General features: G+C 34.1%; 1 protein-coding gene across 1 annotated transcript in view; it reads right to left on the bottom strand.

The window, feature by feature from the left end:
• Window positions 1-1,050: 1,050 nt before the first annotated feature.
• LEMD3 (LEM domain containing 3) overlaps window positions 1,051-16,159 on the bottom strand; it is a 63,567-nt gene continuing 48,458 nt past the window's right edge. Inside the window, exons 5-13 of the mRNA XM_006731923.3 lie at window positions 13,792-13,871; window positions 13,561-13,706; window positions 12,518-12,619; window positions 12,308-12,410; window positions 11,454-11,632; window positions 5,740-5,821; window positions 3,668-3,773; window positions 3,483-3,561; window positions 1,051-3,266 (exon numbers count right to left, since the gene is read on the bottom strand). Of these exons, the coding sequence (XP_006731986.1) occupies window positions 3,103-3,266; window positions 3,483-3,561; window positions 3,668-3,773; window positions 5,740-5,821; window positions 11,454-11,632; window positions 12,308-12,410; window positions 12,518-12,619; window positions 13,561-13,706; window positions 13,792-13,871 (1,041 nt within the window). The 3' untranslated portion in view covers window positions 1,051-3,102. The remainder of the gene's footprint in view (window positions 3,267-3,482; window positions 3,562-3,667; window positions 3,774-5,739; window positions 5,822-11,453; window positions 11,633-12,307; window positions 12,411-12,517; window positions 12,620-13,560; window positions 13,707-13,791; window positions 13,872-16,159) is intronic.

The raw sequence follows: 16,159 nt of genomic DNA, 5'->3' as shown, positions 1-16,159 counted from the left end.
TGCTTCTCCCTCTGCCTGCCTCTATCAAATAAATAAAATCTTAAAAAAAAAAAAAAAGATGCATAAGGTGCCTCTCTGTACTCCTAGAATTTTTTCTCTCACTATATTTTCCACACTTTTTTTTTTTTTAATGAGAGACAGCAAGAGAGGGAGGAGGGTCAGAGGGAGAAGCAGACTCCCTGCTGAGCAGGGAGCCCGACATGGGACCCGATCCTGGCACTCCAGGATCATGACCCGGGCCGAAGGCAGTCGTTTAACCAACTGAGCCACCCAGGCACCCCCACACTGTCTTTTAACTTATCTGTTCTACGTTCTTCCTCTAAGACTGGGACCATCTTGAGGTTTTGGCCATGTCTTTTCCATCTTTGCATCCCTAACATGTAACAATGCCTGACCTTTGTTAGCAATCAGTGAGAGTCTACCAACTGACTAATCAAGTCTTTTTACTTGATTAAACCATCAAAAATTCTAAACCAATTCTACTCAAAGAGGCTAGCCCATAAACTGTTGGTTTATAATGAGATAAAGGAGTTTTGAGCAGAACATGTAAAAGAATGGCTTCCTTTTTTGAGAAAGTCTTGCTATGGAAAAATGTCTAAACTAAACAGTGCTGCTTTAGTGATACAGCTGATTTATAGTCTTGCCCCACTTTGATCCAAACACTTGAGAGTTAGAAAAAGACATTTTCATAAAGAAAAGTAAGATGCTGAGGAATGGATGGTTAAAATTAACTTTAGGGGGCGCCTGGGTGGCTCAGTTGGTTAAGCGACTGCCTTCAGCTCAGGTCATGATCCTGGAGTCCCAGGATCGAGTCCCACATCTGGCTCCCTGCTCAGCGGGGAGCCTGCTTCTCCCTCTGACCCTCCCCCCTCTCATGTGCTCTCTCATTCTCTCTCTCTCAAATAAATAAAATCTTTAAAAAAAAAAAATTAACTTTAGGGTCTTCATCCACCTTTATGAGCATATATATATTTACAGATCCCCAAGAAGATTTAAAATAAAGGCACCTACTTTCACTGGTTAAAAAAATAAAGACACAGGGCACTTAAAAAGTTTTAAAAGCCAAGACACATTAAAAAAAACCTAATAAATTTTTAATTAGAATTTTTCCTTTTTTTTTTAACAGGACAAGTAACAGATTACATCAAACTTCAGAACTTCTCAAATATCTAGTTATTATACACATTCCCATCTGTCTTGCAGGGAGGGATCTTGGTCGGCTTAACAGTTTCAGGTAAAATAAGCTGCATAATAGTATATATTACAATAATAAATGTACAATGTTTACATGAAATATGTTTTAGAAGCAAAAAAAAGATGCATCTGCATCAAAAGGCGACCTTTTAAGATGCCACGACTATTTTTTACATTCACTCTTGCAACAGGTCACAAGATGGGGGTCACTAAGCTCAGATAAGTCACTATGATGCACATAAAATACAGAAAGATTGGTTATTTTATATATTATATATATATTTATATTTTCACACTTTAGTATCTGAGACATAAACTGAGAATTTAAAATTTATTCTCTTCAGATAACAAATCATTTTTTATTCTTCATAAACATGGTGCCCACAAAAGCACATAGGTAAGGCACAATAGGGTTTTCTGTTACAGAACAGTGTGCATCATGTTTACTTAACCAGAAAACGTGCATTATCTGTGCAAGTTCATGCTGCAAACCCAACACATATACAATTAAAAAACAAAAAGGAAACTGAGCTTTAAACAAAATCAAAATTGGTACAATTCCAGCTGTTTCACATATTCATTTGGACTGACAAAGATATATCAACAGGTTATAAAAAAAAAAAGCCAATTGTTACATTACAAGTAAACTCTGCTCAGCAACTATTTTAATCTGAAATCATAAACAGTAATAAAGCAACTTTACTGAAACAAAGTAAATACCGAGGCACAAAGCGACGGTCACTCGTGCATTTACTATATTGCAAGCTTTCATGACCCAAAATTTCAAATATAATTTTTCAAATACACATTTTGCTGCAACAATATGCCCTGCTTTAAACCTGACATACAACAGGGGAGCTGACATTTCATTATATTATAAATAGATTGGGAAAATGACTTAATCCCAATAGTACTATGTCATAGTCCTAGTATTTATAATAAATACAGCTTTTCACAAAATACTTTTCCAATATCTGCCAATTGCATCTTTATTGCTCACATAAATTTGAATCCATTACAACTGATACCAGAACTTTCACACAAAATCATACTCAGACATTTTTATATAAAACTTATAAAAGATATTTTAAACTTGTATCTAATACTTCCAGGTGTTTGGCTGTTTGATCTATGTGATAGTACAGCCATATGTATATATGTGTGTGTATATATACACATATACACACACATATATACACACATACACACATATATACACATACATATATACACATCAGATTATGAATAAAATAGGAAGCTTATTTTACTGCTTTAATGCAGACATCCTCACAAAACACGACTACTTTCGCCACCACCAGCATTTATACATATATACAAAAGCCAGTTTAAGTACATGTACATCCACCTACACTTATATGTAACCACTAAACCCAAATTAGTTTTCCTGTATTCCAGCTGTAACAAATGAATCTCTTACAAGCAATAGAAACCTAAGGTTAAATTGGGAAATAACAGTTTTACCACATTAGCCTGGTAAGGAACTATGCAGGTGACTGTATACAAAAATTCACAACATTAGTTCACAGGAAATTATGGAAATACAAGAAGCCTCTTCACCATGCTTTTGTGTGGTTATCCAAACACTCTGTGGTGCAAAAACACAATCACCACATCTGAAAATGCTTAATAAGTCAATGTTCCTCATGCAAAACTTTAAATGCATCAGCTTAACTGAGCTCCAAAAACTGAATGAAACAATTGTTCTGCCTACTCAGCATTGCTGCCTCACTGCTAAGTCCCTTTGGAACCTTAAGATTTCTGGAACATTCAAACAGAGCTGTATTCAATAAAAATATTACATACAAAAAGCATTTAAAAGGAAGACAGGAAGCCAAACAGGAATTTTCCTATTGTAAATACCAGTCCTAGGAGTGGAAGAAAGTCTTTTCAGGAACCTCCTTGAGAATTGGCTAGGCCAGTCCGAAGACGAAGATGAGACATAGAGTTCATATGTTTATTTGATGGCTTCAAGGGAGTATTGCAAGTAAGAGCTTGGGGAAAGCGATGGTGATATCTATCTAGTCGTAAATATTTTACTGTAACCAATTTCCCTGTTGTAAGATAAAAATAATATTTTAGATCTGTAAAAATGTGCTTAATATTTATAGAAAACAAACTGTGGTAAAAGACATATGAACAAATAAAACAATCTTAAATAATTACTCTAAAAATGCTGACCTAAAATTCTTTAATTTAAAATCTGGTATAGTTTAACAGTAAGCCATAATTTATCATTTTAAAATGTTTGTAATACTCAAACTTCTTACCATCAAACCAAGAGCCATGCAATGCCTTAAAAGCTTTTCCAGCATATTCTGGAGACAGACATTTAACATATACACAACCCTGTGATAATTCAAAAAAAAAAAAAGAAAGAAAGAAAAAAAGAAACAGTTTTAGTTTAATAGCAACAAATCCAAAATGTAAAATTCAGTAGTAAAAGTTACTTTACCTCACGTGAATTTTTGTCTACTGCAATGTGAACAATGCCATCATTATCACTGCATTTTTCTAAAATTGCTTCTTGAATTGCCAAATGCCATTGATCTCCTATTTCCCTAAAAATTAAGGAAAACAATAATCAACAACCATACTCCTACTCAAAAGTCTTCATTGTCTCTTATAACATATATATCCTACCAGAAGGGGATAGTTTCAAAACCACATATTGTTAAAACTAGTAGTTAAGTAAATGCTTGTTACTAGCAGACTTAAAAAATATTAGCATTCACAGTCCCAGACCTTCTCTCACTTTCCAGTGTAAGAAGGCACAGAGCTGTGCAGTGAAGGATTAGCCTACCACAGCAGAACAAATGTGCTGTCATTTTTATGTCTGAAATCTTATGTACCTATTGTCATTTCTTTTTTTTTTTCTTCCTAGCAAGTGTTAACATTTTAATGAGTTGTAGTGAACTCATAGAAGTTGAGTATTATTGGGGCACCTGTGTGGCTCAGTCAATTAAGTGTCTGCCTTCGGCTCAGGTCATGATCTCAGGGTCCTGGGATCGAACCCCACGTCGGGCTCCCTGCTCAGTGGGGAACCTGCTTCTCCCTCTCCCTCTGCCTCTCCCCCTGCATGTGTACATGTGTGCGAGAGGCACACCCCCCCCCCCACTCACTGTCTCAAATAAAATATTTTTTAAAAAAAGTAAGTTGAATATTTTTTTTTTAAGATTTTTTTTTATTTATTTATTTGAGAGAAAGAGTGAGAGGGAGAGAGCAGAAGCAGAGGGAGAGGAAGAAGCAGACTCCACACTGAGCAGGGAGCCCGACGCGGGGCTCGATCCCAGGATCCTGGGATCATGACCTGAGCCCAAAGCAAATGCTTAACCAACTGAGCCACCCAGGCACGCCAAGTATTACTTTTTTTTTAAATGATATTTTCAAATTCCTAAACTTTAGGAAAATTCCTAAACAGTGTATTCTGAGCTTCTCTTTTTCAAAATAATGGAAGAATGATACAGGACAAACATTTTGCACAGAGTCACCTTACTATTATGAGAGCTTTTAAGATTTCCTGCTGCAGCAGTGCGTATTTGTCTTACTTGTGAGATATAGATGGTGGGCCAAAAGGAAAGCGGCTATACTTTAAATCATAAATCTTCATCTTAGGTAACAAAATACTGGACTGACACTGATTTCCTAATCCCTAAGGTATGGGGTAAGCTTCCCAACAGAGGGATCACCGCACTGCTAAGTGCTTCTATCTATGCAAAATAGAGAGGGTTGTGTACGTATACTAACAGGGCTTCCCCACATTTCCAATTTTGTTGTTACTTATTTGCAATCTCGTATCAACTATTTTTTGAAATAAATGAGTTATTAAATGAGACTTACGGGTATTTTATACATAATACAGTTTCCCGTCAGGATTTTTTTTTTTACAAAACAGAATCTGACCTGTCATATCACTGAACAAATAAGCAGTTACCTCTAGGAAGCAAATTCTAAAAATTATTACAGCTTATATATGAAATATTAGAGATTCTAAGGCAGTAACTTTTGCCAGTGCTAATCTCTGGATGCATGTGCTGCTATAATCATAAAGAAATTTTCTCAAATATTAAATGAAAAGTTTCTCAAATATTGCATGGACAAACAGGACTTACAGAAAGTGTGTACATCTTTGCAGAGAATTTTTTACAATTAGAGACTGGAAGTTTAAAAATAGCAGGTATTTTTACCTATATTGCCTACTGAGGCAAGAATGTTGGCAGAAGAGACTTATACACTTAATAAAGGGTACTGTTTATCACCATGTGTATCATTAACTTGACTCCAGCATTTATCTGCTATGGGGATTCACAGTACCTACAAAGATTTGTAGAAGTTTAACAAATTATTATACATCCGGGTCTTTTGGCCAAACTTTTGCTTTAAATTTAACAAAAGAGGAAGAAAAGGAAAACATAACATTTCTTTAGAGATTCAAAAGTAAGAGACTGTTCAATTACAGACAGCATTTTAAGAATATTCCAAATATTCCAAATAAAAATTACATATACCTCTGATCATAATACTTACATAACTGGGTCAAACATATTTCGAATCTTTAGACATGGTGTCAAGCTATTTGGCGGTGAATTTCTTCTATCTAAATGAAATGCTACAAAAAACAAATCAGTTTTACTATTTGTCACTGTTCCATTTTGTTGAAAGGTATTCAGTCACTTTTTTCAAAAAATATTCATCGCATGCTTTTACTGGGACCCAGACCCCTGGAAGTTAAGGTACATCAGAGAAATACAATCACTGCTCTCACAGAGTCTGCAGTTTAGTTTAGAGAGAGTTGAGAAACAGTGTCAAAAAAACAGACAGACAAACAAAAAACCCGTAATTACAGTAAATCTTAAGAAAGAAGAATACAGGAAGCTGTGAAAGTAAGGTAGTCTGGAAGTATCAGATAACACTTCACTGAGGAAGTGAAATTTATGCTGGGATCTAAAGAATAAAGAATAAATAAAAGTAGGCAGAGTAAAAAGCAAATGTGCCAGCTTATATACAGCCCCTAAGACAAGAAGGAGCTCAGTGTAATCAAGTAAACTAAAGTGTAGTCAACTAAAAGACAGCCACTGTGGCTAGAGTGGGAACAACAGAAAGATAAACCTTAAGAGACAGAAGTCAGATTATTGAGGACCATGCAGATCACATTAAAGTGTTTAACATTACCATAAGAGCAATAGAAAGCCACTCCAAGTTTTTTTTTTAAAGAGAGTAATAATTTTATGAGATCTGTCTTTTAAAAATTATCATTTTTTAAAACAGACTGTTAAGAATCGATTAAACAGAAACAAGTGAATGCAAGGAAACCAGTTAGAGGGTTATTATAGTTGTCTAAGAGATGATACTAATGTGGATGATATAGGCTAGCAATGCTGATGGAAGTGGATAGAATCCAGGACAAATGGAGTAGATTTGACATGACTTATTTAAAAGACTATACATGAAAGTAAGGAAGAGATTAAGGATAACTCCTGGGCTTATGGCGGAACCAACTGAGAAGGGGTATCATTAATTAAACAGGAACACTGGGGGGAGGGGAGGTCCATTTGGCAAGAGAAGATACTAAATTCATGCACATGCTGAATTTGTGGTGTCCATATCCTAGTAGACAAGTATACAGGTGGGCATAAAAATCTGAAAACCAGAGGACTTAATTCAAGAAATGAATTTGGGAGTTATCAATATATCTATGGTAAACGAAGTCACAGCATGAGATCATCTATAGGTAGAAGGAAGACAGGTAGAATGAGAAAAGAAGATGGCCTTGAGAAACTCCCAACCCTTAAAGGTCCAGGAAAAGAAGAAAATCCAGAAAAGAAGATTGAAGAAATGGTCAATGTAGCAAGAAAACTAGAAAAAAAGTGGCATCCCCAAAGCCAAAAGAAGAAAGTTTTAAAGCAGGCTCAATTGTTAACACTGCTAAGTAAAATAAGGACAGAAAAGAAAAATGTCCACTTGGTTTAGCAATATGGATGTCTGAGAGCTGTTTCCTTGGAATGAGGGGGATGGAAAATAGATTGGAGTCAGCTGAAGAATAAAATGAGAGGTGAAAAAGTAAAAACAATGAGTACAGTAAACTGTTTAATGCTATTTGGCTATAAATAGGAAGAGAGAGACAGAGTGATAGCTAAAGAACAATATACACTCCCACAGTGTGTTTTATTTTTTTTTTTAAAGATTTTATTTATTTATCTGAGAGAGAGAGAGCACAAGCAGGGGAAGGGGAGAGGGAGAAGCAGGCTCCCCACTGAGCAGGGAGCCCAATGCACAGCTTGATCTCAGGACCCCAGTATCATGACCTGAGCTGAAGGCAGACACTTAACCAACTGAGCCACCCAGGCACCCCTCCTACAAACATGTTTTAAAGATAAGAAAAACTATACAGCATGTTTAAGTGCTGATGAAAAGATCCAGTAGAAGCAGGGGATTTAGAACACAGTAGGAGAAGATATTTGAGAAGATGAGGGAATGGGATCCAGAGGACTTACATCCCATTCCCTATGGAGGGAAGGGCTCAGGTCTTTGGTTAAGTGAGAAAACTCAAATGCAATAGGAAGTGAGGGTGAGTGTGGATTCTGGCAATTTTATGGATATGGTGGTGGAAATTTGAGGCAGATACAATCTGTCTGCTTCTATTCAAGTCATCAACTGAGAATTATGAGAGAGAAGGGCAAAGGTTTGAAAAGACGGAAAGAAATCTAAAATTGTTACTGAGTAGGAAAGTGAAGTGACTGGTAAAATATAAGAACATGAAAGTCAGGTAGCACTGAGGGCCTAATTGAGGTTGATTACTTATGTCGTACCAGTCTGCAGAACTGTATGACTTTCTCCTGCTATGCTCAGCTCCCCACACATAGACAAAATAGTTTCATCCTTGGTTGGAATTTGCCAGGCTAAGATGAAGGATAGATAATGACTTACAGGTACCAGCAAGAAAAGGACTGGAGAGATGGGTTATGGAAACTAAGATGGACAGGAAAAGAAATAAAGATAGGAGGAAGACTGAAAAACTAGAAAAAGTAGGTACATGGAAGAACTGGAGAGTCTGGGGATTCCTTAAAAAAAAAAAAAAAAGCAAATATATAAAGCAGGAAAGTTTAAAGGATGAGTTAACGGCTCAGAGTATACCAATGGGTTTAACGAGTGACAGGGATTAAGGAGTGCACTTGTGATGAGCACTGGGTGTTGTATGTAAGTGATGAATCACTAAATACTATGCCTAAAACTAACATTACACTGTATGTTAACTGGAATTTAAATAAAGACTTGGAAGGGAAAAAATATAAAGACCTGAATGTATCAATTAAAGATTTCAGAAGTATCTAGTGAAAAAAATTGTCTGGGTTGTGAATGTCCTAACTGTGCCTGATACAGGGTGGGGAATGGCCACTAGATATGAAAAATCTTTGACAAACCCCAGATCAAGAAAGTCTGTGAACCTCTAGTACTACCCAGACTTCTCTGGCAGTGTACAGACTGTGTTCTTAGATGACCTTTTAGTTGCAGGCAATCTGAGTTCCTTGAAATTCCAATATTGGCCAGAAGAAATGAACCAGAGAAAATGGAAGCATTAATACCATCTTATCCTAGCCTAGACCCAAGTTTCCACAAAATAATGGATCTGGGAGAAGTTATTCCTGGCTAATTCTAATCACAAAGTAGTTGTGAAGATCAAACCGATCTTTAAGATACATACTTCGTCTCCCCAACTAAACTGTAATCACCTCCTGGTACAAGCAAAGAGACAGTGGTTACTGAATGATGATACATTTCAAATACCTCCGGAACTATGTTTGGATCCTTCAAATGAATGCTGTTTATTCTGAAGACTACAACTGTCAGAAACATAAATAATTCTCCCCAGCAGGTATGGTTTGATTTTTAACTGGTGCTTTAAAATACCATTAGAGATACTAATGCTATATAAGAATGCAATTTATACTTAACTATCCTTCAGAAAATGAACTAAAAATTCAATATGGTTGATTATTTAACAATTACTTGGAAAAAATACTATTAAGTGACAACAGCTTGTAGTGGGAGTGAATTCAAGACTACTATAATTACCAACCCTCCAGCCATGTACCTTTTAATTAAACCACTGTTATTTATAAGAGGATAAACATTAAGCCTGTTAATAAGTTAAACTATCTTTTTACATAAACCACCCCAACCCCCCACTATACAGCCATATTTACAGCACAACATTTGTGTTCGGATACATTTAAATGAAAGTAAAACTCAGTTTATGTATTAATATTTTTTACAAGCAAAGTCAATCAATTATATTTAGATAGACTATCCATTTAATGGCATAAAATGTAAGTAGTATTAGAACTAAATTCTCTCTATATTAGGGCTATATGTTCTAAATGAGGCAATTTAGATAATTATCATCAAGAAATATTCCACCAACTTCTCATTATTCAGCTCCTGTAACAAATTCTTTTATGATCAAATTCTTAAAAGAACTCAAATCTCTCTTGCTAGGAGTCTACAGACTTTTACCATTACAACCTACCAAAAACTTGAATTGGTATACTTCAAGCAAATGGCTACTGGGTTCTACCTCAGGATTTTCTGCCTTCAGGATAACATAATCTCAGCCACTATATTTTTTTCAATTTACTAAGAAATAGGTGTCTTCTTTTACTCTCAATTCCTTTCTAGGTTCAGTAACTAATTCACCGTAACTTTTTTTTTTTATCAAAGACTCAAGTAAAGGGAGATTGATTTTATAATTCTTCAGATCGTGCATTTAGAAGTATTCAAATTAAGATAGCTCAGTACTTGGCATATAGTTTGTAAACATTTACTATACTGGAACCTTAGTGAAACAAAGTTGCAGGACATTTCAGAACTATCAATTCATGTTGAGTTTTACAACTATTTTATAACTGACCTAAAACTGTCTTATATCATACTTACACAGTTTTTTCCTATCTAAAGAAAATGATAAAATGAAAATAACAGTCTGAGGTTTTAAATTCTAGATATAGAGCATCCAATTTCACACACTTAGAGTCTGTCATCCCCCCTACTAATTTATAAGAACAACTTGGATTACCTAGGTCAATAAATTGTCTTTGGATTCATCTTGAAAACCTCACATTTTAAAAATAAGACAACTACAATGATAAAAAAAATCCTATGACTAAAATAATGGCCTTTTCTAGAACTTCATATTTATACATGAGCACCAATTGCTAGCTATATAAAGAAATTAGGCTGAGAATCCACAACTATTCCAATCAGGCACTAAGGTAATCAGATCTGATTGGCTTTGCATTCTGTTTTCCTTTCATATGACCCTTCTGCAGACACCTTTTAAAACAAAAAGTTTAATGTTTAGTGTCATCTTTGGCATCATCAAAGCATCATCTTTATGCCATGATTACTGAAGACTTATTATTCAAGCTCTTTTGAAAGTAAAAATTAGAGAAGGCAGTGATTGGATTTTACATTTTTGCAATTTCAAAACAATTTATTTAACTTTCTCATAAATACTGTGTTTAGCAAATATTGACAAATATGCTTTTATTCAACAAGATTTAAAGAAACTCAACTCACTACTAGGTCTGAAATGCACATTAAACTAACTGCAAGATTTAATTTTGCAATTAACCATACAAGAGATTCAAGTGAGGTTAACAATTACCACTAGTAGAGGTTTCAGGACCTAAAGCAACCAATCACCAAGCCCTCCTATACACTTACATATACCTGTTTCTGCAACCATGCAAGCATTGAGAAAAATATGGAAAGATAGCCACAAAAACTACTTGGCACAGGGGATATGCAGGTGGATGGGTGTTAATGAAAAAGAGGCAAGCAAGCAAAAATGGGAAAAAAGAGCAGTTAAAAAGTTATGTTCCACTTTTATATGTTTTATATATATGTAAAACAGAAATTATGTCTTATTTACATAAAAACTAGGGGAAAAGAATGCAGTTAAATACTAAGTAGCTTTAAGTGAAAAAGGAAAATATCAAAGTAATGTATGTAGTGTTCTATTATGGTAAAGACAAACCATTATGTTCATATTTGAAAGGAGAAAAGTGGAAGGATATATAAGAAGCTAACATTAATTCCTTCTATGGGATGGAACTGCAAAGGGAGTTTTGCCTTTCTATCTTTCAACAGTACTATTTTACTTTAAACATGTAAGACTTTCACAATTGAAAAAAAATTTTTAAATACCATGTTTATTTTTGTTGTTGCTTAAAAATACATACCTTGACCTTGCCATACTTTAGAAGGTATTACTAATATTTTGTCACAGGACGCAGAAGGCTGGATCCACCGCCAAACTAGAAAATCCGCACCACCTATTCTTCGTGTCTCTGTGCGAACTCTAGACTCATTAGCAGCAAGAAAGTCAACAGCTCTATCCCAGACTTTCTTCATTTTTTTCCTATCATGTGAACAAAATGACAAATTTACTATCATCTTGGCTTGTCATCTTTCTCAAGTATTAGTAAGTGAAGGCAATGGTTATTATTAATTCTGGTTTTTCTTATCCCTGCCTATGAAGTTTTTTCAAAAAAGATTTAGATGCCTGAAGCTCACCTCAGATTTACTGAATTTCCTTCTCCAGAGGTGGAGCATAGTCATCAGTAAATTTTTCCCCCCAAACTCCACCACTGATTCTGAGGTGTTGCTATGGTGAAGAATGCTGTGTTAGGATATGGAATCATCTTTCATTTTTAAGAAGTTATTATTTAGTACTTTTATTTAAAAAGCTTCATTAACAAAAAAATATTTAAGGCATTATTAGTAAAACATCACTGGCTATTGTCTGTCTCTGTTTCTTTATTAAGATGAAATTAAAGGAAATAAGGTGAAGATTGATAAGAATAAAAAATGTATAAAAGTGATCATGATTTAGAAATCTAGTTGTCTATTATGCCACTCAAAATCAGGAGAATAGAAGGGAATTTAGAAAGAAAGGAGAGTTTAAAGTACAAAAGTAAAGCCTGTACAATAAAACTGGTCTACTTGAGAACGGAACAACTCTCAATATAATCTTCATAACTTCAGAAGATACCAACGTTCTGATCTACTTCAACTCACAATACTTTGAACGTACTTGTCATGAGGTTGTATTAAGGAATCTTGTACATGTGGAATAGGCATGTAAGGTTGTAAGTCTTTATTTTCCTGGCAAGCTTCGTTATGACTTCGTAAAACATCTGAAAATACAACAAATTTAAAATGAATCAATCACTGGACATCATGCTGTAATTTATCACATAATAACTATTCTAGAAATAGTTTAGATTTTTACAAATACTTATACCTATAATCTTCACCACCATATCATACATCTGCCTTGTTTCCTCTTCTTCTTTTGTCCAGCGATATTTCATATAACGCAGAACGACACAAACCATCACTACACCTGCAATATTTATATATTTTGTGTTTTAAAAATTGTGCTCAGTGACATTCAATAACATTCACTGCAATCTGAAGTTATTGGTATAGTTGTTAAATCTGATATTAGCAAAAAAAGAGAAATCTTATGACAGTTTCCATAGTGATTATTTTAACTGTCATAATCAGATAATGGAATAAGCCTTCAAACAGTGGGCTGAATTACCTACATAATTACAACTACATAGAACAATTTAGTATTAAACATTTTCCAGAGTTTCACTTAATCTCTCTAGAAAAACCATTTCTTTCATGATGTTGACAACTGAACATTTAAATTCTATTATTTTTTTAAAAACAATAGAACTATGTTTCACAAACGTTTTCCTTTGCCACATTAAACTATTAGAAAAGTGAGTTTCCTAAACTGTAAATTTAGGAAAACTGTAGACTGTAAATGTACTACACTTTAGGAAAATTATTTTTAAAGGACTTGAACAAAGAAAAAATTATCTCCTAAATTCCTATAATCAATCAAAATAGTCACACAAAATCCAGGAATCCAAATGAAAATTTCAATGCAGGTAAATTATATTTTTTAAATTAAAAATAATTTTAATGAACTTAATTTGTATTTTATCATTAAAATAAGCTTAATTTTTCTATTTTCCTGTTCTATTTTCAAAGGCATGCTTTATGTCTTTTTCTATGACATTCTTAGGACAAAGTTTTATTCCATCTCCCTTTATATACTGTTTTCTAAGCCTTTAGATTAATACTGACATTATTAAAAAAAAAAAAAACAAAAAACGAACTTCAATATTATTCTACCTTAGTGAAGACTTCTGGATATGATTTATAATGGCAGCTATCACAGAAGTAAATTCTCAACCCTGGCATTTGATAAAATACAGATACAAAAATTCTAGACTATCATGTATCTTCTTTCTCATCCCCAAAACTTACCTAAGCATAACAACAATAACCTGTGGGTGACAGTAATAAAAGCACGTCGAAAACGACACCAGAAAGACATCTGTGGTCTTGTGGACTGTAAAAACTGCACATCGGTTATATTTGTCAATTGTTCCTCAGGGCCATAACCAACACACCTAGTTAAAAATAATTAAGGAGACCTTAGAGTCAAAACCACTTCTTATACTACAAAATGGTCAAAGTGGAAATTAAATCCTTTACCTTATTCCAACATCTTTTCCATTTTCTAAAATCCACTTCAATGAAATATTAAATATATCTTCATATTCGGGGCCTAAATCCTAACAAGAAAAATGGAGAAAATAACTAACTACTCTTAATTCACATTCATTTGACTCTATCTGTAAGCTATACTATAAATACCATACTTTTATCTTTATATAACACTTGAAACTGTATTACATAACAAAAATGTATTATTCATTATAGAAAAACAAAAGGAGAAAAAAAAATCACAATTTCCCCATCTTCCTAAGATAAGCACGGTTACTATTTTGTTATGTTTTCTTTTTGGTTCTTTTACAGCTACAGATTTGGAGGATTTTTTAAAAATATAATTTGTCTTTTAAGTATCACTGTGATAAAAGTGAATTAGCTAATTTTTTTTTTTTTATGGAACCCTATTTTTAAATGAACAAATGGCAAACTATTCATACTTGGCTGTTTCACTGACATTTTCTCAACAAGTGAATGAAGCAAGTATGTCACCTCAAGAAAAACAGCTGACTTTGTTACCAATGATAACATTCAAGCTTTCAAGTAAAATAGTAAAAGTAAAATTTGGAAAAAGTTGCATCTATTACCATGAGCTTGACAACTTTACAATACTTGAAAACCTTTGCAATGAGACTGGTGTGATACTGAAGAATTAAAGATATCAATCTTGAAATGTGTCAACACTGGGAAGATGTGCATAAATAGCAAACCAGTATTTTCCAAATGAACCATACATTAGTATAAAATCTTGCATAGGTAAAAGATCTATTCTACGTGTAAAACAAAGGACTTTAGAGAAAGAATGTACAAAAATCACTGATACGGTTTCAAATTGCACATTGCAAACAATCTTGAAGAAACTACCTCTCAGACTTTTGGTACAGTATCAGTGAAGAATACCTACAATTATCTGAAAAGAGTATTAAAATACTTTTTTCCTTTTTTGACTACATATCTGTAGGAGGCTAGATTTTCTTGATGTACTTCAACCAAAACATCGAAGCAAATTGAATACAGAAGTACATAGGAAAATCCAGTTGTTTTTTTATTAACCTACATATTAAAGATTAAAAGATTTGTACAAATGTAAAACAATGCCATCTCTCATGTAATGTTTTTATTTTGGAAAATAGTTATTTTTCATAAAAATACTTTATGTTAACATGTAATAAGTTCATTATTCTTTAAACAAATAAATATAAAATTTGATTAAATTTCTAGTAAGGTAAATATATATCTAAATTTATCTATCTCCCACAAACAAAGGCCATTTAGGGTCCTCAGGACTGCAAAAGGGTCCTGAAACCATAAAGTTTAAGAACTGCTGTGCATAGGTAAATTATGTATTTTTTAATCAAAATATTAAAAATAAAAGTGGTATCCCAGGGACGCCTGGGTGGCTCAGTCGGTTAAGCGTCTGCCTTCGGCTCAGGTCATGATCCCAGGGTCCTGGGATCGAGTCCCGCATCGGGCTCCCTGCGCTGCGGGGAGCCTGCTTCTCCCTCTGCCTCTGTCTCTCTCTCTGTCTCTCATGAATAAATAAATAAAAATCTTTAAAAAAAAAAAAAAAAAAAGTGGTATCCCATTTTGTATATACTGTTTATTCCACTTGCTTTTATCACAATATGAAGTACTGTGTCAATGTCAATAAACATGGAACAACCTATTTTCCAGGAAAACTGTGTTTCTCGTGTATGGCTGGTTATTTTATACTTTAGTCAACCTTTTATTCATGAATGTTTAGAGTATTACCAATTATTTCAATATATCAAATAATACTGTAATAAATACCCTTAAAATTTTTTCCATTCAAAAAATATTTATTGGGGCACCTGGGTGGCTCAGTCGTTAAGTGTCTGCCTTCAGCTCAGGTCATCATCTTAGGGTCCTGGGATGGAGCCCCACATCGGGCTCCAGCCCCACACTGGGCTCCCTGCTCAGCGGGAAGCCTGCTTCTCCTTCTCCCACTCCCCTGCTTGTGTTCCCTCTCTCACTGTGTCTGTCAAATAAATAGATAAAATCTTAAAAAAAAAAAAAATTTATTAAGGGTCTAATATGTGCCAGGTACTGCTCTAGGACCTAGAGATGTAGCACTAAGCAAAACCATCAAAATTCCCTGTGTTCATGGAGCTTATCTTCTATTCAATATTTACTTTTTTAAGTGCAAAGAATGAATTTCTAAAAGTAGCAGTAAGATGTCATTTTTTTTCACTTTTTATTTATTTATTTATTTATTTATTTTTATTCTTATGTTAATCCCCATACATTACATCATTAGTTTTAGATGAACTGTTCCATGATTCATTGTTTGTGCATAACACCCAGTGCTCCATGCAGAATGTGCCCTCCTCAA

The sequence above is a fragment of the Leptonychotes weddellii genome, chromosome 5 (genome assembly GCF_054177405.1).
Source record: "Leptonychotes weddellii isolate Sample4059 chromosome 5, ASM5417740v2, whole genome shotgun sequence".
Taxonomy (NCBI): Eukaryota; Metazoa; Chordata; class Mammalia; order Carnivora; family Phocidae; genus Leptonychotes; species Leptonychotes weddellii.
Note: the sequence above shows the minus strand (reverse complement) of the source record. Positions and strands in the feature narration are given on the sequence as shown.